The 18,690-nt window shown below is 51.0% G+C and overlaps 1 protein-coding gene across 2 annotated transcripts in view; it reads right to left on the reverse strand.

The window, feature by feature from the left end:
• Hvcn1 (hydrogen voltage gated channel 1) overlaps nucleotides 1-18,204 on the reverse strand; it is a 33,008-nt gene extending 14,804 nt beyond the window's left edge. The window contains exons 1-3 of one of the 2 annotated variants that reach the window (XM_028766260.1): nucleotides 18,123-18,204; nucleotides 17,647-17,694; nucleotides 12,373-12,504 (exon numbers count right to left, since the gene is read on the reverse strand). In XM_028766260.1, the coding sequence (XP_028622093.1) occupies nucleotides 12,373-12,393 (21 nt within the window). In that variant the 5' untranslated portion in view covers nucleotides 12,394-12,504; nucleotides 17,647-17,694; nucleotides 18,123-18,204. Of the gene's footprint in view, nucleotides 1-1,614; nucleotides 1,701-12,372; nucleotides 12,505-17,646; nucleotides 17,695-18,122 lie in introns of those variants that run through there. The other variant, XM_028766261.1, reaches the window with a different exon arrangement.
• Nucleotides 18,205-18,690: the final 486 nt, after the last annotated feature.

The raw sequence follows: 18,690 nt of genomic DNA on the forward strand, positions 1-18,690 counted from the left end.
GTGTGTGTGTGTGTGTGTGTGTGTGTGTGTGTGTGTGTGTGTGTGTGTGTGTAGGAAAAAAAAATCAATCGACAGGCTTAAGAGCCAGTACAGTAGTGACTGTTCATAATATGGCACTTGGGAGCTAGAGGCATGAAGATCAGGAGTTCAAGGCCAGCCTCGACTACATAGCAAATTCTAAGCCAGCCTGAGCTATATCAGACCCTATCAAAAACCAAACAAAGACAAAAACAATAAAAAGACACAGGAAGGAACCCATCAGTGACCTTAAAGACAGAGCAACTGAGAACACCAGCAGGAGAGCAGGGCAGACTGCTCGCCACACAAGCCTGAGGACCTTGAGTGCTGATGTCCAGAACCTTCATAGACCACATTCAGCATCACATGCCTCATCCCGACATTCCTGAAGCTTGTGAGCCAGCTACCCTGGCGTGCTCACTGAGGAACAACAAGAGACCCTGTATCAAAGAAGGAGGTGGAAGATTGTCTTCTGACCTCGGCATGCTCATTGGAGTACAATAGACTTTCATTTATGCAGACCCATGCCCACATGCTCTCTCATGCACACACACACACACAAAGATTTAGCTACAAAATTGGCTAAAAAATTAGCTACAAAATTTACCGGTTGGCTGGAAGTAAACAAATGGAGACTCAGGAACGAAACCAAGCAGTCTAACACAGAGGCAGCTGTAGTACCAAGAGATGACAGGAAGATTAAAAGATAATGACGTTCAAAAAAAAAAAATAACGGCTGAGGTTGGCAAGATGGTTTGGTGAGAAAAGACGCTCGTTGTCAAGTCTGATGATCGGAATTTGATCTCATGGCAGGAGAGAAGTAACTCCTGTAAGTCCTCCACACGCATGCTGTGGTATATGCGACCCCAGGCACATACCCAAACATAAATAAATAAGGTACGTTTTCAAATGCCTGACAAAAAGATTCACACGTAGACAAACATAATGAACTCCAAACAGGAGGGCCACGGGAGAGAATGGGGGAAGCCGTGTAGCACAGTGGTTAGTGTGCTTGTCTAGCACCTTCTAGGCCCTGGGATCCAGCCTCAGCAGCATGAAAAATAAGAAATAAATAACCTGTGTACTTGGGAGCAGACTGGCGGAGGGGGTGTGTTTTGCCCCCTGTCCACTGCCCTGCCCTGGGTGGACTTAGGTCTCCATGCTCCAAATTTGGTCAAGAAACACCTCAAAGACCCAACATTTTTTTTTTTTTTGTAAGAGCCAGGGGAAGCCCTGTTGTCCCAGCTGAGGTGAGGCTGAAGCGGATGGTGGAGACTGGGGCTGTGTAGACATCCAAACCCCTGGGCTACCTCCCTGGCCCACCGCCCATATTATCTGGATACCTAAGGGGCTGCAATTTCAGAATTCTTCAAAGGCTGGGAGGGAGGCCGGAAGAAAGCGTAAAACAGTACATGGCCTCTCGGTAGCAGCTCCATCGAGAGCCCCAGCTGCAGACACCAGGCACCTCTCTCTCCCTCACCTAGTTCCTCTCAGCCAATGTTCTAAATTCTTGTCCTCTGTGGCCCAGGAAGGCTACACGGCCTCCCACTGAGGCCTGGTTTTGCCATTCTCTACCCAGACCTGAGCAGGTCTCACCTTGACTCTGCCACTGCCCTCCTCACCCCTGCAATTGTTCCTCCGTGATCTCCATCAAGTCCAAGGGAAGCATCCAAGGGCCTTCACACGGTGGGCAGGGCCCTGTGACGCCCAGCCCCTCTGCTTCCGGGCAGCCCGCCCCCTCACCTCTGCACCCAGAGCCTCACATGACCCACTCAAAGCCTTTCAGCATCGCAGCCCCTAGCCTCACTCTTGACTTGGGTTCTTTCTTCCCCGTGCATGAAGACTCAGCTGCCAGTCACTTCCTCAGAATCTCCTTCCTGGGACCCTGAACCAGAGCCAGAGCCCTCTCCCAGTTTCACAGCCTTTCTTCCTTTACTCTTCCTCAGAGCCTTCCTCGTGTGATCTAACGGTATTACTCCTCAGTGCGTAAGCACCACAAGACAGGGGCTGTGTGTCCTGAGTCCCCCTCCTCCCTCCCAGGCCAGCCATGAATTCCCCCAGGAAACACCTCACTCCGCAGGCAGAAGCCACTGAGGCTGAGGGGGGCTCTCTACCAAAACCACATATGAACGCGGGTGAGGCAGGGTTTCTCTCTGAAACTCTCTGACCAGTCAAGAAGTGACTTGAGTAACTGGGATGGAAAGACTTGTGGTAGCCGGCAGAGCAGAAAGGGATTCTGGTTTTAAGTCAAGACTGTTATGCCGGAAGCAGGAAAGTTCCAGAAAAGGGCGGAGGAGGAGGAGGAGGAGGAGGAGGAGGAGGAGGAGGAGGAAGAAGAGGAGGAAGAGGAAGAGGAGGAGGAGGAGGCCATGTGTCTTAGTTGCTCCATCATCCCAGCCTCTCACTGGTCTAGAAAGATGGGTCCAGAGGAACCTGCTGAGCACCTGCCCTGCCCAGGATCCTGTGGACCATAGTGGCAACTCTGAGTCACCAATGTGGAAAGTCATTTCCCCCCCTCCTCCACTGGGTGGCCTGCAGTTGCAGGTTGTGTCACTTGGGCCTATGGCTGTGCTGCTGTCACCTGCAGACTTTACAGTGGAGAGACTGGCACAGACACCCTGGGTAAAGCGCTCGCTACCCACATAAAAGCAGGGCATGGTGGCTGGAGAGACCATTCAGTGGTTAAGTGTAAGGATTGCTTCTTGCAGAAGACACAGGTTCAATTCCCAGCCCCCAGACCAGGCAACTCCTAAGTGCTGGTAGCTCCAGCCTCGGGGGCTCCAGCACCCTCTTCGACACCTGCACTCATGTGCACACACCCACATACATAGAACTGTAAAAATAAAACATTAAAAACCAGCTGAACGTGGTGTCGTGAGTTCATAATCCTACAGGGTGAGTTCGGGGCCGGTGAGAGGCTCTTTCTCAAGGAAAAATAAGTAAGTAGGAGCTGGAGAGTTGGCTCAGTGCTTAAGAGCACCTGTTGTTCTTACAAAGGACCTGGGTTCATTTCCCGGCACCTGCATGGAGGCTCATCCCTTCTTAGATACCAGGCACGAGTGGGGTACATGCAGGCCAAGTACTCAGTCACACAAAATAAACAGATGGTGGCTGGCTCCTGGGGAACAGCCTGCAACATCCAAGGTTAATCTCTGGCTTCCTTAGCAGCCCAGCTCCGAGCTTGCCAGACTGGAGCCTCCCCGCTTCCGGTGGTCCCCTCTTCTGGTGGTCCTCACTTCCGGTGGTCTCAGCAGCCACATGTTCCAGGCTGCTTATGTTTAAGTACACAGCCCAACCTGAATTGCCTCCATCTCAGTAGTGTGCCGTGACCCAAACTCAGCTCGCTTTACCACGGGCTCGCCATCACTGCCACCGTACCCTGATGATGCAGCTGGATCCCCTCCCACTCTCCTGCTCTGTAATCACCTGACAACTACCTGCTCACGTACCCCTGTATATATATATGTGTGTGTGTGTGTGTGTGTGTGTATGATGCATAATATATATTATAATTATATAATATATATGTATGTATATATATATATATGTATGTATATATATATATGGTCTTGGACCTAGATGCCCCTTCCCCAGCCATCCCTACGATCACACAGTATCAATTCACTGTACCCCTGTACAGGGGGAAGGGCTCCATAAATATTTAATGAGTGAATTAACCACATATTGGAATCAGGAAGCTGCCCCTCCAAGGCAATGGAATAACATGTGACAGGTGTCACATCAGACAAATGACTAACCTACAGATGTCTCCTGAGGCTGCCAGTATCCACAGGGGGCCAAACTGCCACTTGTAGGAGGGGAAAGTCCGCATCCCCCTGTAGAGCGGCATCCAACACCACAGCAAAGAGTACTTTAGAAGAAAGGTAGCCAACTCCCAAGTCCTAGAGTCTGCTCCCATGGCCTTTGTCCTTCTCAGAGCTCTGGGGTCCTTCATCTGCTTGTTATCCTCCATCCTTGACCCATAACTCCAACAAGACCCTTGAGAAGCAGCAGCTACCATCACGCAGGACTCATTTATTGTATAATAGCACATGACCACACATACTGCCTTCCCTCACATAGTAGGCCAGCCCAGCATTGAGGGTCTCAGTGCAGGGGGAAGCTGGCAAAGGCAGGCTCAGCTCCAGGGCTGTGTGACTCAGAGTCCATGTTCTAGAATGTAGAGGCAGGAGAACCCAGGCAGCTGGTGTACAGAGATGCCCCGCCCAGGGCATTAACAGGTTGAACTGTGGAATCCCGCTGGAGCAACAGGAATTGGCCTTCTTTGGCATGTGGGTCTCTGCTAACAAGGTCACTAAGATACTGAGATGGAATCACTTGGTACTTAAGTTGTCACTGTCCTGAGGAGCCACAGGCCAGGTCACATGGAGACAGAAGCAGAGATCTGAGGCTATGACAAGCCAAGGAAACCTAAAGCCACCCCCTAGTCACTCCCTTCTGCTGGGACACACAGACACACTACCTGCTCTCACAGAATCCTAAGAAGTTTGCTGGACAGAAGGAACATTTTTCTGCATTCCATAGGAAGGGAAATTGAGGCCAGGCGAGGCATGGCCTCTAGTCATTTGTCACAAATCAGTGGTGGGAGATGAGTGTTGCAAAGGGGACACTGCTACAGATCCCCAGAGAGGGATGCTTTGAAAGAGGTGACATGTTGTTTCTTTTTTTGCCTTCTTCTTCTTTTTAGGTTTTTCAAGACAGGGTTTCTCTGTGTAGCTCTGGCTGTCCTGGAACTCACTCTGTAGACCAGGCTGGCCTCGAACTCAGAAATCTGCCTGCCTCTGCCTCCCAAGTGCTGGGATTAAAGGCGTGCGCCACCACTGCCTGCCTGGCTGACATGTTGTTTCTTTAGCTGCTTTTTTATTTTTAATTTATTTTTTTAATTTATGTACATTGGTGATTTGACTGTGTGTATATATGTGCGAGGGTATCGGATCTCCTGAACAGGAGTTGTAGACAGCTGTGAGTTGCCCTGCGGGTGCTGGGAATTGAACCTGGGTCCTCTGAAGAGCAGCCAATGCTCTATGGGGCTGCATGGTAGGGAGAAAGAACAAAGTTACCCTCTGACCACCCTCTTGCGCATGTGCGTGCACAGACAGACAGACAGACAGACACACACAGGATAAATAAATGAAAACAAATTAGAAAGCCTGCAAGGTGGCTTATACCTACAATCCCGGCCATGGGAGGTACAGAGAGAGAGATCGAGAATTTGGAACTACATCTTGAATTTAAGGCCAGCCTGGGCTCCGTAAGACCTGTCTCAAAACACACACACACACACACACACACACACACATACACAAAACCCTTGAGTCTCTGTGACATGTTGAATGGGGGAGTGACAGAAGAACTGGCCATAACCTAATCTCTCTAGATATTCATCTGTCCCCAGCATTCGACCTGTTGAGATTTGCACATACACCCTGGGGTCCTGCTACATCAACCCAAACAGGAAACAGCCTCAGAGTGTTGCTACGCACTGCAGCACAGGCTGCAGAGACTGGTCCCTCGAGTGGGGAGTGGGCCATGGAAAGAGCGTGAGGAGAGACTGTCCACCTCATCTGCTCAATTCATCCTGCACTGGCTGCTTTTGTGCCTCAAGTTGACATAAGCTAGAGTCATCGGAGAGCAAGGAGCCTCCCTTGAGGAAATGCCTCCATGAGACCCAGCTGTAAGGCATTTTCTCAATTTATGATCAACGGGGGAGGGCCCTGCCCATTGTGGGTAGGGCCATCCCTGGGCTGGTGGTCCTAGGCTCTATAAGAAGGCAGAATGAGCAAGCCATGGGAAACAAGACAATAACATCCCCTCTATGGCCTCTGCATCAGCTCCAGGTTCCAGCCATGCTTGAATTCCCGTCCTGACTTTTTCCAATGATGAACTAAGATGTAGAAGTATAAGCCAGATAAGCCCTTTCCTCCCCAACTTGCTTGTTGGTCCTGGTGTTTGATTGTAGCAATAGAAACCCTAACTAAGACACAACCCTAAGAATTGCCAGCCTCGGCAAACATGGGAAATAAAGTTCTTGGGACCCAGTGCCAGAGAAAGGATGAACCAAACATAAATGACAGGGGTTGTCTTGTAAGAAAGCCAACGGATTCAACCCAAGAGAACTTCCCTGAAAGACGAGGACATTTTAAAAAGCCATATATGTGGGTTAAAGTTAATAGAAATGGCTAAACCTAATGCCCACATGTGTAAACATGTGTATGTACATGTATATGAATGCCTCTTAATTTCTTTTAAAAATATTTGTTTTATTATTTTTAAATTATATCCCGGGAGTGGGAGGTGGCACACCTTTAATCCCAGCACTTGGGAGGCAGAGACAGGTGGATCTCTGAGGTCCAGGCTAGCCTGGTCTACAGAGTGAGTTCCGGGACAGCCAGAGCTACACAGAGAAACCCTGCCCTGGCCTCCCCAAAACAAACAAATTTATGTGCACATGTGCACATCTGAATGTGTGTGCAGTGCCTGAAGAGTCCAGAAGGGGGCGTCGGACCACTTAAAGCTGCAGTTACGGGTGGTTATGAGCCCCCCAACACCGTTCTGGGATCAGAACTCTTAGCCACTGAGCTGGCTCTCCAGGCCCTGCTTTAAGTTTCTTACTGTGAGAATTTGCTCCTGTGGAGTTGCTACACAGAGGCCATGAGGCAGACGCTGACTATATGAGCTGGAGCCAACCAGGTTTGTTCTGTGGCTCATGGTCAACAAGAAGAAAAAAAAAAGTGTCAGGAAAGCCCCCACCTTTGGCGATGTAGCTCAGGATAGCCCAAAACTCAAAATCCTCCTGCCTCTGCCTCTTTAGTGCCGTGATCACCATGGTGTACCTCCACTTCCAACTAAGAAAATGGATTTCTGCCGGGCAATGGTGGCACACGCCTTTAATCCCAGCACTTGGGAGGCAGAGGCAGGCGGATTTCTGAGTTCGAGGCCAGCCTGGTCTACAGAGTGAGTTCCAGGACAGCCAGGGCTACACAGAGAAACCCTGTCTCGAAAAACCAAAGAGAGAGAGAGAGAGAGAGAGAGAGAGAGAGAGAGAGAGAGAGAGAGAGAGAGAGAGAGAGAGACAGAGAGAGAGACAGAGAGAGACAGAGAGAGACAGAGAGAGAGACAGAGAGAGACAGAGAGACAGAGAGAGAATGGATTTCTCAACTTACCTGAATGAAGGCATTGTAAGGGGTAAAAGCAAAGTTTATAGGTACAGTCTTCCCTCTTTAGCGATAGGGAAACTGAGGCCCTGCCTAAGCATGTCGCTGAGGCAGCTGTGTCTTGTGTCCTCCAGTCCACACACACGGGCAGGTAAGCTGTCCACAAGCATGGCCTTTATCCCAATCCTGTGCCCCAGAGCCAATACACTTCAACAACTCTTGACCCTTGACCTTTAATCTGCCACCTGTGTCTCCCAACATCTGCTGTCCTGGCCCAGATACGACCTCTCACTTGGAGGGTGACCCTGCTCACAGCTCCCTGCTGACACCCTGCATCCATGTGGATGTGTGTGTGTGTGCTCATGTGTGCATACGGAGGCCAGAGTGTCACTCCTCGGGTACTGTCCACCCCCTCCCCCAATAGGCTTTCTCACTGGACTCAGAGTTCACAGGCTAGGCTGCCTGGATACGAATCCCAGTGATCTGCTATCTCCTGCTTTCTCTGAGCCCTGAGAGTACAGCATTCGGCAACATGCCCAGGTTTCTATAAAGGTTCTAGGATGGACCTCAGGTTCTCATGCATGCTTAGCATACACTTTACCAACACAGCCATTCCCCAGCCCCATACTCATGCATTTGTTCTTGCACCCGTGTGAGTGCACATTCACATGTGCGTGTGTATGTAGAGGCCCAACTCTGACGTCATAGGACGTGGAGGTCCACATGACGTCAGGACTTACCCTTGATAGCTTTTCCACCTTATTCACTGAGGCAGGCTGTCTCAATCAAACCCAGAGCTTCCAAATGACTAGTCCCACTCATGAGAGCCAGCTTGCTCTGGGGATCCCTGTCTCTGCCTTCTGAGACACAACCACCCTCATTTGTATTGCTTTCTGGGGATTCAAACTCATATCTTCTCACTTACAAGGCAGGTCCTCCCGGATAAGCCATCTCTCTAGCCCCAGGCCCAGGCCCAACTCTGTTTCTCCTGGAAACAGAGCCTGTGTCAACCTATACAGAATAGAAAGAGATTAGAGGGCTGCCAGCTGCTCCCCTCAAACAGCCTGCCTGGCCTCGGTTTCTCAGCATCTCAGAACTTGGGGTCCCTAAGGGATGTATCATGTGGTCCCGCCCTCCTGCTATCCCTTATGCTGCAGAAGGGGGGGGCTCTGTTACCCAAGAGAACACTCTCTTCATAAAACCTCTGGATAGAACCCTGCTGCTGGAGCATAGGTGGAATTACAGCACTCGGGAAGCTGAGGCAGAGGGATTGAAAAAGACAAGAGCCAGTCTCATAACAGTAAAACCCCTCTGGGTGTGGTCTAGTGTCTAACTGGCTTCTCTAGTCCTGAACACCCCGTGTCCTGTCACGGTTCATTGCTGGAGGAAACAGTGTGTCCTGTGTGACCCCTGGGAGGGGAGTCTTGCGTGCGGCCAGCTTCCTGTGGTCTCAGCCCAATGCCTTCCCCTTGGCTGGCTTAACCTGGGCTACATGTCTGCTTCTCTGCATCCTTGGCAACAAGGGGTTGAACATGGGATGGTATGAGGGGCCCTTGCTTAAAAAACGTCTTTGGTTTCCCACGACCCTAAATGGTAAAGAACAAGCCCCGCCCCCTACCCCAAGGCTCACCCCACTTCTTTCTGCTGCAACTGTACCCACACGTCTGGTCTCACCTGCCTCTCCCTGCTTGGCGACTCTGGCTCCATTCAGCCTGTGTTCTAGGCCTCAAGGCCTTTGCCCAGCGTGCTTCCTCTGGCCTGGAATGAGTATGGCTCCTCTCACGTTGTCATCTAATTTTTCAGTCCTCTCTTAGGCTCCCCCCAAATGTCTCGGATCAGGGATGCTGATCCACTCACACACCTCTTCAGTTGCCCACACCCCTGACTGAACACCCCAGGGTGAAAGCTACACAGCCTCCTACTCACAATGTACCTTTGACACCTGGCCAGGACCACGGATTCCACACTCAGGGACAGTGCAATGAGACACACGAACACTGTCACCTGCCCAGTGAGCCCATCACCCCCACCCCTGCACCGGCTCGGTGTTCTGAGGAATGTCTATTTATAAAATCAGGGAAGTCTGTAAATAGGCGTTGAAGTCTTTCCTTCACTAGGGTGGGGAGGAAGTTTGAGGTTTGCAAAAACAACCTCTGTGCCGGCTGACTGGCTCAGGTGGGGGGTGATGAGTGACCAGGTTTACACAGAGCAACGCTCTTCAGTCACCTCACCTGGAGGGTCTGGAGTCCACTGCTCAGAGGCTGTCAGGGCAATGACTTTCACAAAGAAAGGGCTGATGGTGCATCTTCCGAAATCCTGATTACCCACTACCTCAGGAGCTCTATACAGAGTCTCCCGAAACAATGCTAACATCCCTGCTATGTGGGTCCAAACTGGCCTTGCTGATGCCAAACCAGGAACAGAGAGGCCAAGAGACTTGACAGAAGTCACACAGCTAAGGAGAAACAGAGCCCAGTTGCAATCCAGGCTACCCAGTGAAGTACCCCTTGCTTCCTACGTGACCCATGGGGTTCCTGAAGCCCATGTTGGTAGAGGCCTGCAACAGAGGTTCTCCAGACAGAGGAACTGTCGTGCCTCACACCCATGGCACACTCTGACACATTCCCTCAGACAGGATCCTTCCTACCATCCAATTCTCTGTTCCATTTCTAAAGGACCAATGGCAGCCTTGTCTAAACAGGCATGGGGAAGCGCCCTGCTCCTTTCCCAACGGGACAAAGCTGCTGGATGATGTGCAGGGACAGGGAGTCAGATACAAAGTCTGTGACACCAGCCACACCACCTGGTGTCACAAGCTGGGCTGCTTCATAAAACCAGAGAAACAGTCAGCTAACTCTCTAGAAATCTGTCACCCAGAGACCAACGTGAGACTGATGCTTTGGCCACAGAGTCCCCTGAGGAAAGACTTCAGGCCCCTCTGTTCCCTTCTGGAAAGCACCAAGGAACATTAAGGGGATACGTGAAGAGAAAGCAGCTACTCTCTCTGGCATCCAATCTGTCGCCAACTACCTGACGAAACTTCAACACACCGGACAGAGCAAAGGTGACCCACGGCAACAATGTATGTGGCCCTGAAGACACCTTGACCATGAATGTCAGGGACACATGAGCTGTTCACTGAGGGCTGGCATCTGTGTGACTCCGTGTGACCTTGAGCCTCCTGTATTAGCGTCTTCTCCCATCCCTCAGCCTAAAGAGAGCACCTCACTTTTTCAATATGTAAGCCATCCTATTCAGCCATGGTAGATACCTAAATGCATCTCCCTTGAGAAGCTGAAACCTGTGCCTTGGGACTGTTGTCTGCCCTTCTCCCGTCTGTCTGCCTGTCTAAATAATAAACTAACTACTTTTGTTTCAGTCTGGCTCATCCTGAAAGTCTCCATGTCACAGTCAAGGCTCTGGCTTGCCCTGATTGGAACATCCTCACAGGGAAGGAAAACTCTCAGGCTGTGTCCCCTCCCCTCGCCTACCTCCCAACAGCACTGACAGTTTCACAGAGAGGCCAGCCGTATGTTGGAATGACTGAACCCAGGGACTTATGCAGATCAGACAAACCTCCAGAGCTGAGCCACACCCCATTGTCACCACAGTCACAAACTCAAGAGCTCCTGAGTTCACCAGAAGTGTATCGAGACAGAACCTCCGCCAAGCTCAACACCTACAGAGGAAGTGAGCCGATCGCCCCACCCGCCCCAACCTCTACACACCCGCTTCCAAGCCCTGCAGACGGGCCAGGATGTGTCCATCTGTGGAATAAGGCTAGCAGGTGGACCATACCCCTTGCTTGTCCTATCATGGAGATATGAGCCTTTGACAAGTGGCAGCTATCCCCAGGTACCCTGCTAATGTCGATACTAGGCATAATCCCCACTGCACCTCTGTAGGCCGATGTTATTGCTGCCATTTCCCAGAATGGGAAACTGAGGGACAGGGGAAAGAAGGAAAAAGGGACTCTAAGGAAGTCAGTGTCCAGACAGGTAGCCAAGCCCATCTCCACAGAATTAGTAACTGCCAATCAGTTCTGTGCAGTGATGCACACTCATCCCCTCCCTGAATATACCTGTGTTCTTAAACCCTAGGAGGGCCAAGGGCCAGCAGCATGGCTCAGCAGGTAAAGCCGATTGCTACTAAGCCCAATAACCTGAGTTCAATTCCTGGTACCCACCTGGTGGAAGGAGAAAAAGGATTCCCACAAGTGGTCCTCTGATCTCCACAAATGAACCATGGTACAATATACGTGAGTGTGTGCATGTGTGTGCACGCGCATACACACGTATGTATGTATGTATGTATGTATGTATGTATGTATGTATGTATGTATAATTAAAGAGAACTCTAGGAGTCTGGACAAGTTTGAAGCCATAAAAAACAAACTATTTAAGCAAGCATTTCAAAGTATGGTGCTCCAGGATAGGCTCAGCCATGATAGGCACATGCTGTCTCTGAGCAAAAAAAGGCCAGTCTGCCACAAAGGGTCCTGTCAACAATGGAGACAGCCCCTGGTGGTGGCCGCATACCCTAGCTGGCTCTAGTTCCCCAAGGAGTTTGTCATGGCTGGGTTCTCCATTCTAACATCCACTCCCCCTGTTACCTCCACACCTAACTGAGGCTGGTGAGAAGCCTTCACCACTATAACGTATCCCTGCAACTGTCCGGTTTCATTCCAATCCCCAGAGCCACCTGGTCTTCAGCTATGACAGCTTCCTCTACCTCAGCATTCACAGTCACTAGTACAAAAAAAGGAGCAAACCCTGGGCCAGAGTTCCCAGCACCCTACCATGTCAGCCTTGTGTCCCCCATCTCCCTGTAATCAAAGGCTGCAGGCAATTTCACATCTGACTTCATCCCAACTAGTTTTGGGGAGCAGCCCCTCGCCTTGCTGGGGGGCTGAGAACCTTTCTGGAGACCTCAGCAGTCTCACCTCGCCCACCCTCAATGTGTAACCGAGGATGATCCTGAATCTCTTAACCCTGACCCCCTGCTCTACCCTGTCCCTCCGAAGTGTTTAGGATTACAGGCGAGCCCCACCACACCCAGGTAGGCTCTGACTACGTGGTTCTTAAACTATGTCAGGGTTTGCATGGCAAACCCTGATTCCCCTATAAGAAACACCCACAAGAGACTCCTCTCACGGAGGGAACCTCCAGACATGATATACCTTTTGGTCATGGGAAGTCATTTTCCTGTTGTCTCAGGATCTAACAATGAGAGAACCGGAGGCAGACTTGTCACCCCGCTGTCCTGAGCGAATGCTTCGCAATCTGTCCTCACAAGTCCGTCTGAGGAGCACCTGAAGATAAGGCCACAAAATGAGTTAGAAAGAATGAGCTGGGAAAATGGTCAAGCAATTAGCAATTCTCATGAACACCTGCTTGAGTGCTGGATCCACTTCCGATCCACTTTGTAGGAAGCATACAGTTGTTACCATGACAAATGAGTAGAAACAACCAATGTCCATCGACAGAGACATGGATAAAGAGTCGCACAGTGGAACACTACCCAGCCTTTAAACATTAGCAGTTGCTACAGAGCGGAACACCCTGTCCACTATACAGCGGGAAGACAGCCAGATTCAGCGCGGTGCATGCTGGGCTCGGCATGTGGTGCACCTGTAACCCAGCACTCAGGAGGCTGAGGCAGGAGGAGGATGAGTTCAAAGCTAGCCTAGACTGCATAGGGAGGCCCTGTCTCGAAGTTAAAAATGAAATTTGGAGATGGCACGATGGCTTAGTGGGTAAAAGTGCTGAGTTCCATCCCTGGGACCCACATGGTGGAAGGAGAGAGCTAACTCCCACAGATCACCCTCTGGCCTCCACACATGTGCCGTGGTGCACAGACAGACAGACAGACAGACACACAAATAAGAACCTTGAAAATAAATTCTTTTTTTTTTTTTTGGTTTTTTTCGAGACAGGGTTTCTCTGTGTAGTCCTGGCTGTCCTGGAACTCACTCTGTAGACCAGGCTGGCCTCGAACTCAGAAATCTGCCTGCCTCTGCCTCCCAAGTGCTGGGATTAAAGGCGTGGGCCACCACCACCGGGCTTGAAAATAAATTCTAAGACAACCTTTAACATGAAGCCCCAGCAGGCCTGGAGCTTGCAAGATAGACCAGGCTGGTCTTGAACTCACAGAGATCCACCTGCCTCTGCCTCCCTAGTATAGAATTAGAGATGTGCACAACACCTCCCACACACAAAAAAAATTAAGATTTATTTTTAAAGTGTATGTGTGTGTGTGCATGCATGCATCTGTGGGCATATATGTGTGATATATATGTGATTACATATATATGATTATACATTACATATATATGATTGTGTGAAAGATTTGTTATTTTTAAAATGTGTGTGTGTGTGTGTGTGTGTGTGATTGTGAAAGTGTTCTCACAGGGCAGACAGAGGATCTCCTGCACTGGAGTCCATGTGGTTGTGAGCTGCTTGGTGTGGGTGCTGGGGATCAAGTTCAGGTCTTTTGCCATCATAGCATGCACTCTTTACCACTAAGCCATCTTTCCAAGCCCCTAGCCCCCTTTTAAAGATAAACTTTGGACATTGGTGGGTCTCTTCTTTTGCTTTGGTTCTAGAATGACTATGTGTGATTCTTTTTTTCAAAATTTTTTTAACATAGATGACAGAGGCACATAGTAAAACTTTAAACTAAGCAGAAAGATGTCTGCTGGTAAGTCTCCATCTACCCTGTGCTCCCTTCCCAGAAGCATCTACTCCACTCAGCCTTCTGTGGTTTCCCCTCTTCACAGGCCTGCGCATACGCAGAAGGCCTACAAGTATTCATTCACTTTTTTTCTTTTTCTTTTTTTCTTTTCACTTCTTTCTTTCTTTTTTTTTTGTTATTGTTGGTTTTTTGTTTTGTTTTTCGAGAGAGTTTCTCTGTATAGCCCTGGCTGTCCTGGAACTCACTCTGTAGACCAGGCTGGCCTCAAACTCAGAAATCTGCCTGCCTCTGCCTCCCAAGTGCCACTGCCCGGCCACTTTTTTTCTTACACAAACATGAGTGACACACTGTCTCTCAGAACCACACTTATTTCCTTTTGGGGTGGGGTAGGTAGGCAGTCTCCTAGAGCACCCAGGTCCTTTCCCCTTGAACCCAGGAGTTTGTCACTTTATGTGTGCACAGTGACTAAATTCAAGATTGGGTGACAGGAGGCAGCCCAGGTGGATACACTGTAACCAGGAGGGTCCATCTGAGGAGCAGAGGGGCGAGTGAAGGGGCTTCCAGCAGAGAGAAGCAAGCATGAAGATTCTGGGAGGCCAGTTCCTGCTTTGTGCACCCCTAAGAACTGGTAAGGGTCCCCAGACCCCACCCAGAGCCTCTGGAAGAAAGGCAGCCTTGAGGGCCTCTCCATCTGCACCATGGAAAATGCTTTTAGGCTTCTGATCCATAGAACTATGAGGTAATAGTTGGGACTTTTTAAAAACCACTAAATGTATAGTCCCTGCTACAAACCGGGGACACTTGCCATCCCCAAGGGACCACACTGTGGCAGTGAGCTCTAGACAGAGGCGCTTGCTATGATGCCTAGTACTCCCCCTGAGGGAATGTAGTGAGGTTACCAGTGGGCACAATGGGGTTTCCCGCCCCTTCCTATCCCAGAACCCCACCACTTGCCTTGAATCCGGTGCATTTGTACCTATTCCCTCAGGTGCCAGAGCAACATTGGACATCTTTCTCGATGTCTCTCCATGTGATTTGGGGGATGGGGGTGGGGCACACAGTCTCTGAACCTGGACCTCAGCAATTCTGTGAGATTGGCTGTCAGAAGTCTAGAGGTCTTCTCGTCTCTACCTCACAGAACTGGGATTCTAGCTGTGTGGCAGCATCAACAGCTTTTTATGTCTGTACCCTCCAGCACAGATGACTGTCAAGAGCATCAGCAGCTTTGGTCACAGCTCCTACATAGACAGGAGAGGCAACCTTCACAACTGCAGGCGAAGGGCCGGCAAGATGGTTTAACTGGTAGGGGTGCTTGCTGCCAAGTCTGACAACCTGAGTTTGACCCCAGCATCCACATTGTGAATGGAGAAAAATAACTCTAGCAAGTTGTCTTCTGACCTCCACAAGCACACTGTGGTGTGTGTGCATGCATACACACACACATGCATGCACGCACGCACGATGCAATTAAATACACAGTCTACCAACCTACATACAGGTAAAAGGAGGTGTCAAAGATCCTTGTGTCTTCAAAGCAGAAACTAACTCCAGCACAGAAAAACATTGGCTTCGCCAACTGAGGACAGAGGGTTTCAACTCTCATGTCTTCCTCGATAATCTAGCCCAAACAAATAAAAATAGTGATGCCCTCTGCCTGGGTGGCTGTGGAGAAACCTCACATTGGCTAGAGAGACTTGATCCAGTCAGACATCTAGGGATAGGGGCTTTCAAATGGCTACATCCTAGACCTGACTATTTCATTCCAGAAACCTTTCCAGAGCTCCCCAGCAACTGCGTGGGCAACAGTGTGTGTAACACAGTGGATGTTGTTGCCAACTCCCCAATACCTGAACGGGAGAAGCTGAAGGCCACGCAAGGGAGGAAGACGGACATGCTAGGGTCTGCGCAGCAGTGGAGAAAGCAGACTGTTGAGCAACCAGAACTGATAACTGTGAACCAAGCATGCGATCTCTTTGCAAGCAGCAGAGCCAGAGCAGCTTTCCTCCCTGCCGGGTACTATGCTGGGTTCAGGGAGAGCAGAAGGGAAGGCGCCTGGAGATGGCAAACACCACAAGGACAACACACAGGGCTGAGGCTACACTCTGCCACCTCCCTGGTGGGGAAAAGCAGAACAGAGCAAGCCAGGCTCTTGCAGGTCGAGTGGCCAGGCTCTCATAGGGACAAGTGTCCCAGGAAGAGGAAGATCCCTTGACAGCAAGAACTTAAGAGGACAGAGCGAGAGGAGCAAACAGATATGAATGAATTAAGAATAATTGTCACCGGGCGGTGGTGGCGTACGCCTCTAATCCCAGCACTTGGGAGGCAGAGGCAGGCAGATTTCTGAGTTTGAGGCTAGCCTGGTCTACAGAGTGAGTTCCAGGACAGCCAGGCTACACAGAGAAACCCTGTCTCGAAAAACAAAAAACAACCCCCCCCCCAAAAAAAGAATAATTGTCAAGCTGGGCATGGTGGTGGACACCTTTGATCCCAGCACTCCGGAGGCACAGGGAGGCAATCTCTGTGAGTTAGAGGCCAGCCTGGTCTACAGAGTGAGTTCCAGGACAGCCAAGACTACATAGATAAAACCTATCTCCAAAACCAGAATAAGGAAGAGGGGAGAAGGAGGAGAAGGAGAAGGAGAAGGAAAAGGAGAAGAAGAACCAGGATTCAGGATAGGAGGGTAGGATAGGAGGAGGTTGGGGGAGGTCTAGCAGTGCTCTCAGCTTGTGTGAAATGCTAAGGAGTTTGGGATCAAGAGTCATAGCAGGGACATGATAGGGCGGACCAAAGAGAATAGAGGTCTGGACTTAGGTGTAATCATGGTGACACAGCATCTAGACTCGAGATCTGTGTGGGCCAGAACTTGTGACTGTCCTAGATGGAGTGGGAGTTGGGAAGGAAGAATGGAGACAGGAGCTGCAGGCGGGAAAGCCTGGGCGAGGATGTCTGGGGACACAGTCTGGGGACTTCCTTCTTGCTAAACATGGCCACGGAAGGGCTGTGGGCTCCCCAGCAGCTCTGCAATTGGGTAAGACCTAGCCTAGAGATTTTCAAAACCCTGCCTTGACCAGCCTTTCTGCCAGGGGAGTCTTGGAGGCAGAAGTTGCTGTCCCCATCCATGGCCTTACTCAAGAAACCTCAAGCTGCTGGTGGGCAGTCAGGAAACACTGCAAACCTCGGAGAGTCCCCACCAACCTGAGATGAAATGACCGGGCACACAGAAATGCCTTCAGAGGGGCAAGGTTGAACATAGAGAAACACAGCTCCCAAGTGACCCGGTGCTAGGTTGGGGATGGGAGTGGGGATTGCTTAGGCCTCCCCCCCACCCACGATCACCTCAGCATCCCTGGGAGGTAGGTGCCATTCGGAATGCCATAGGGCAGGGAAGGACACGGAGACACAGGCAGAGTCCCATTGCTAAGACATGTAGAGCCAGGGGCACACTGTCACTTGGTACTGGGTAAGGGTGGGGCCTTCTGAAGGGCAGACATGCATGCTGGTCTCAGTCTTACAGTATTAACCTGACCCCCAACCCACCCACCATCCTTGTTCCTTGGCACCTCTGAACTCAACAGATAGGGGTTCAAATCATTTTCAGAAGGCTCTGCTAAATTGGGTTTCTTCTTGCTAAGGTGCACCGGCGTGCTGGCTCCTTGGGGCCTGCTCTTGGGGTGCCAGCACTACCTGCACCCTCTGCTGTCTCCCTGCGGTAGCTGTGGGGCCCTAGGATGGGGAACAGGGCTTAGGGCTTCACACCCACCTGCGGGTAGTTCACCTCTGCCTCCTTTGCACGGCTGGCTCTCTCCACCTGTATGAGGGGAACACTGTTACTTCTCCGTAAGTCACACGGTGCTGGGTGTGGCAGAACCGTGGCTGTGGATCCAGGTAACACCCACCAGGAGAGGAGGCGCTTGTCAGTGCCCAATTCCCCGGGGGAGGATAACGGGGTGGGCAGCTACAGTTCAAGAAGCAGCCAGGGCCTTGGTCACCCTACAATGCCCCCTGGCCTGGTCCTCCCCACTCCGCAAGCCAGAATGGACAAAGGAACAGCGGGGGATCAGCGGGGGATCACGAGGATGGAGAGTGGCCAGGGCTTCCTTCCACCCTCCCAGGCCCTGCCGCTGGCGAGTGTGCAGAGCGGGGAACAGATCACGGCTGCCCTCAGCTCGAGATACCACTGAGGTTGGAGAGGAGAGGGGCACCCTGGCCTCCCCACCCCTGCCCCATCCTTGTTACCTGGCAGCAATCGGCTCAGCTCTGTTCTCACCCCAGGGCAAGAGACTCAGGCACACCCCTGCTCGGAGGAGCCCAGGAGGCGGTCCCATGTCTTTGGGGGTGTGGTGTGGCGGGAGTTTCCACTGTTACTCTGTAAACTCAGAGGCCTAAGGGGGCACTAGTGCGCTCCCACACAGCCTAGAGGCCACAACTCTGAAGCGGCTCTCAAATGACAAAAAAAAACACCGGGAGTTTGCATAGGGCTGGGACTCATCCCAACCCCCACCCTGCCGCCTCTCCAAAGGACCTCCTCCTCCCTCCCTCTTGCAAAGCCCCTGTGCTTACCGGAGGAGATGCACTCCCTAGCTGGATTCAGGGAGCCAACTGATACAAGAGCAGGTTAAAGAAAAACTGTTTCCGTGCCCGTGGAGATGGTCCCAAGAAAGTAAAGGCAGAAGAAATGTATCATAAGCTGGTGAAGGAATGACTGGACCCAGGCTCTCTGGGCTGGGGAGAGAAACTCAGGAGGGTCACTGAGAGACTGTGTGTGTGTGTGTGTGTGTGTGTGTGTGTGTGTGTGTGTGTGTGT

Source organism: Grammomys surdaster, unplaced genomic scaffold, assembly GCF_004785775.1.
Source record: "Grammomys surdaster isolate TR1022 unplaced genomic scaffold, NIH_TR_1.0 166, whole genome shotgun sequence".
Lineage (NCBI taxonomy): Eukaryota > Metazoa > Chordata > Mammalia > Rodentia > Muridae > Grammomys > Grammomys surdaster.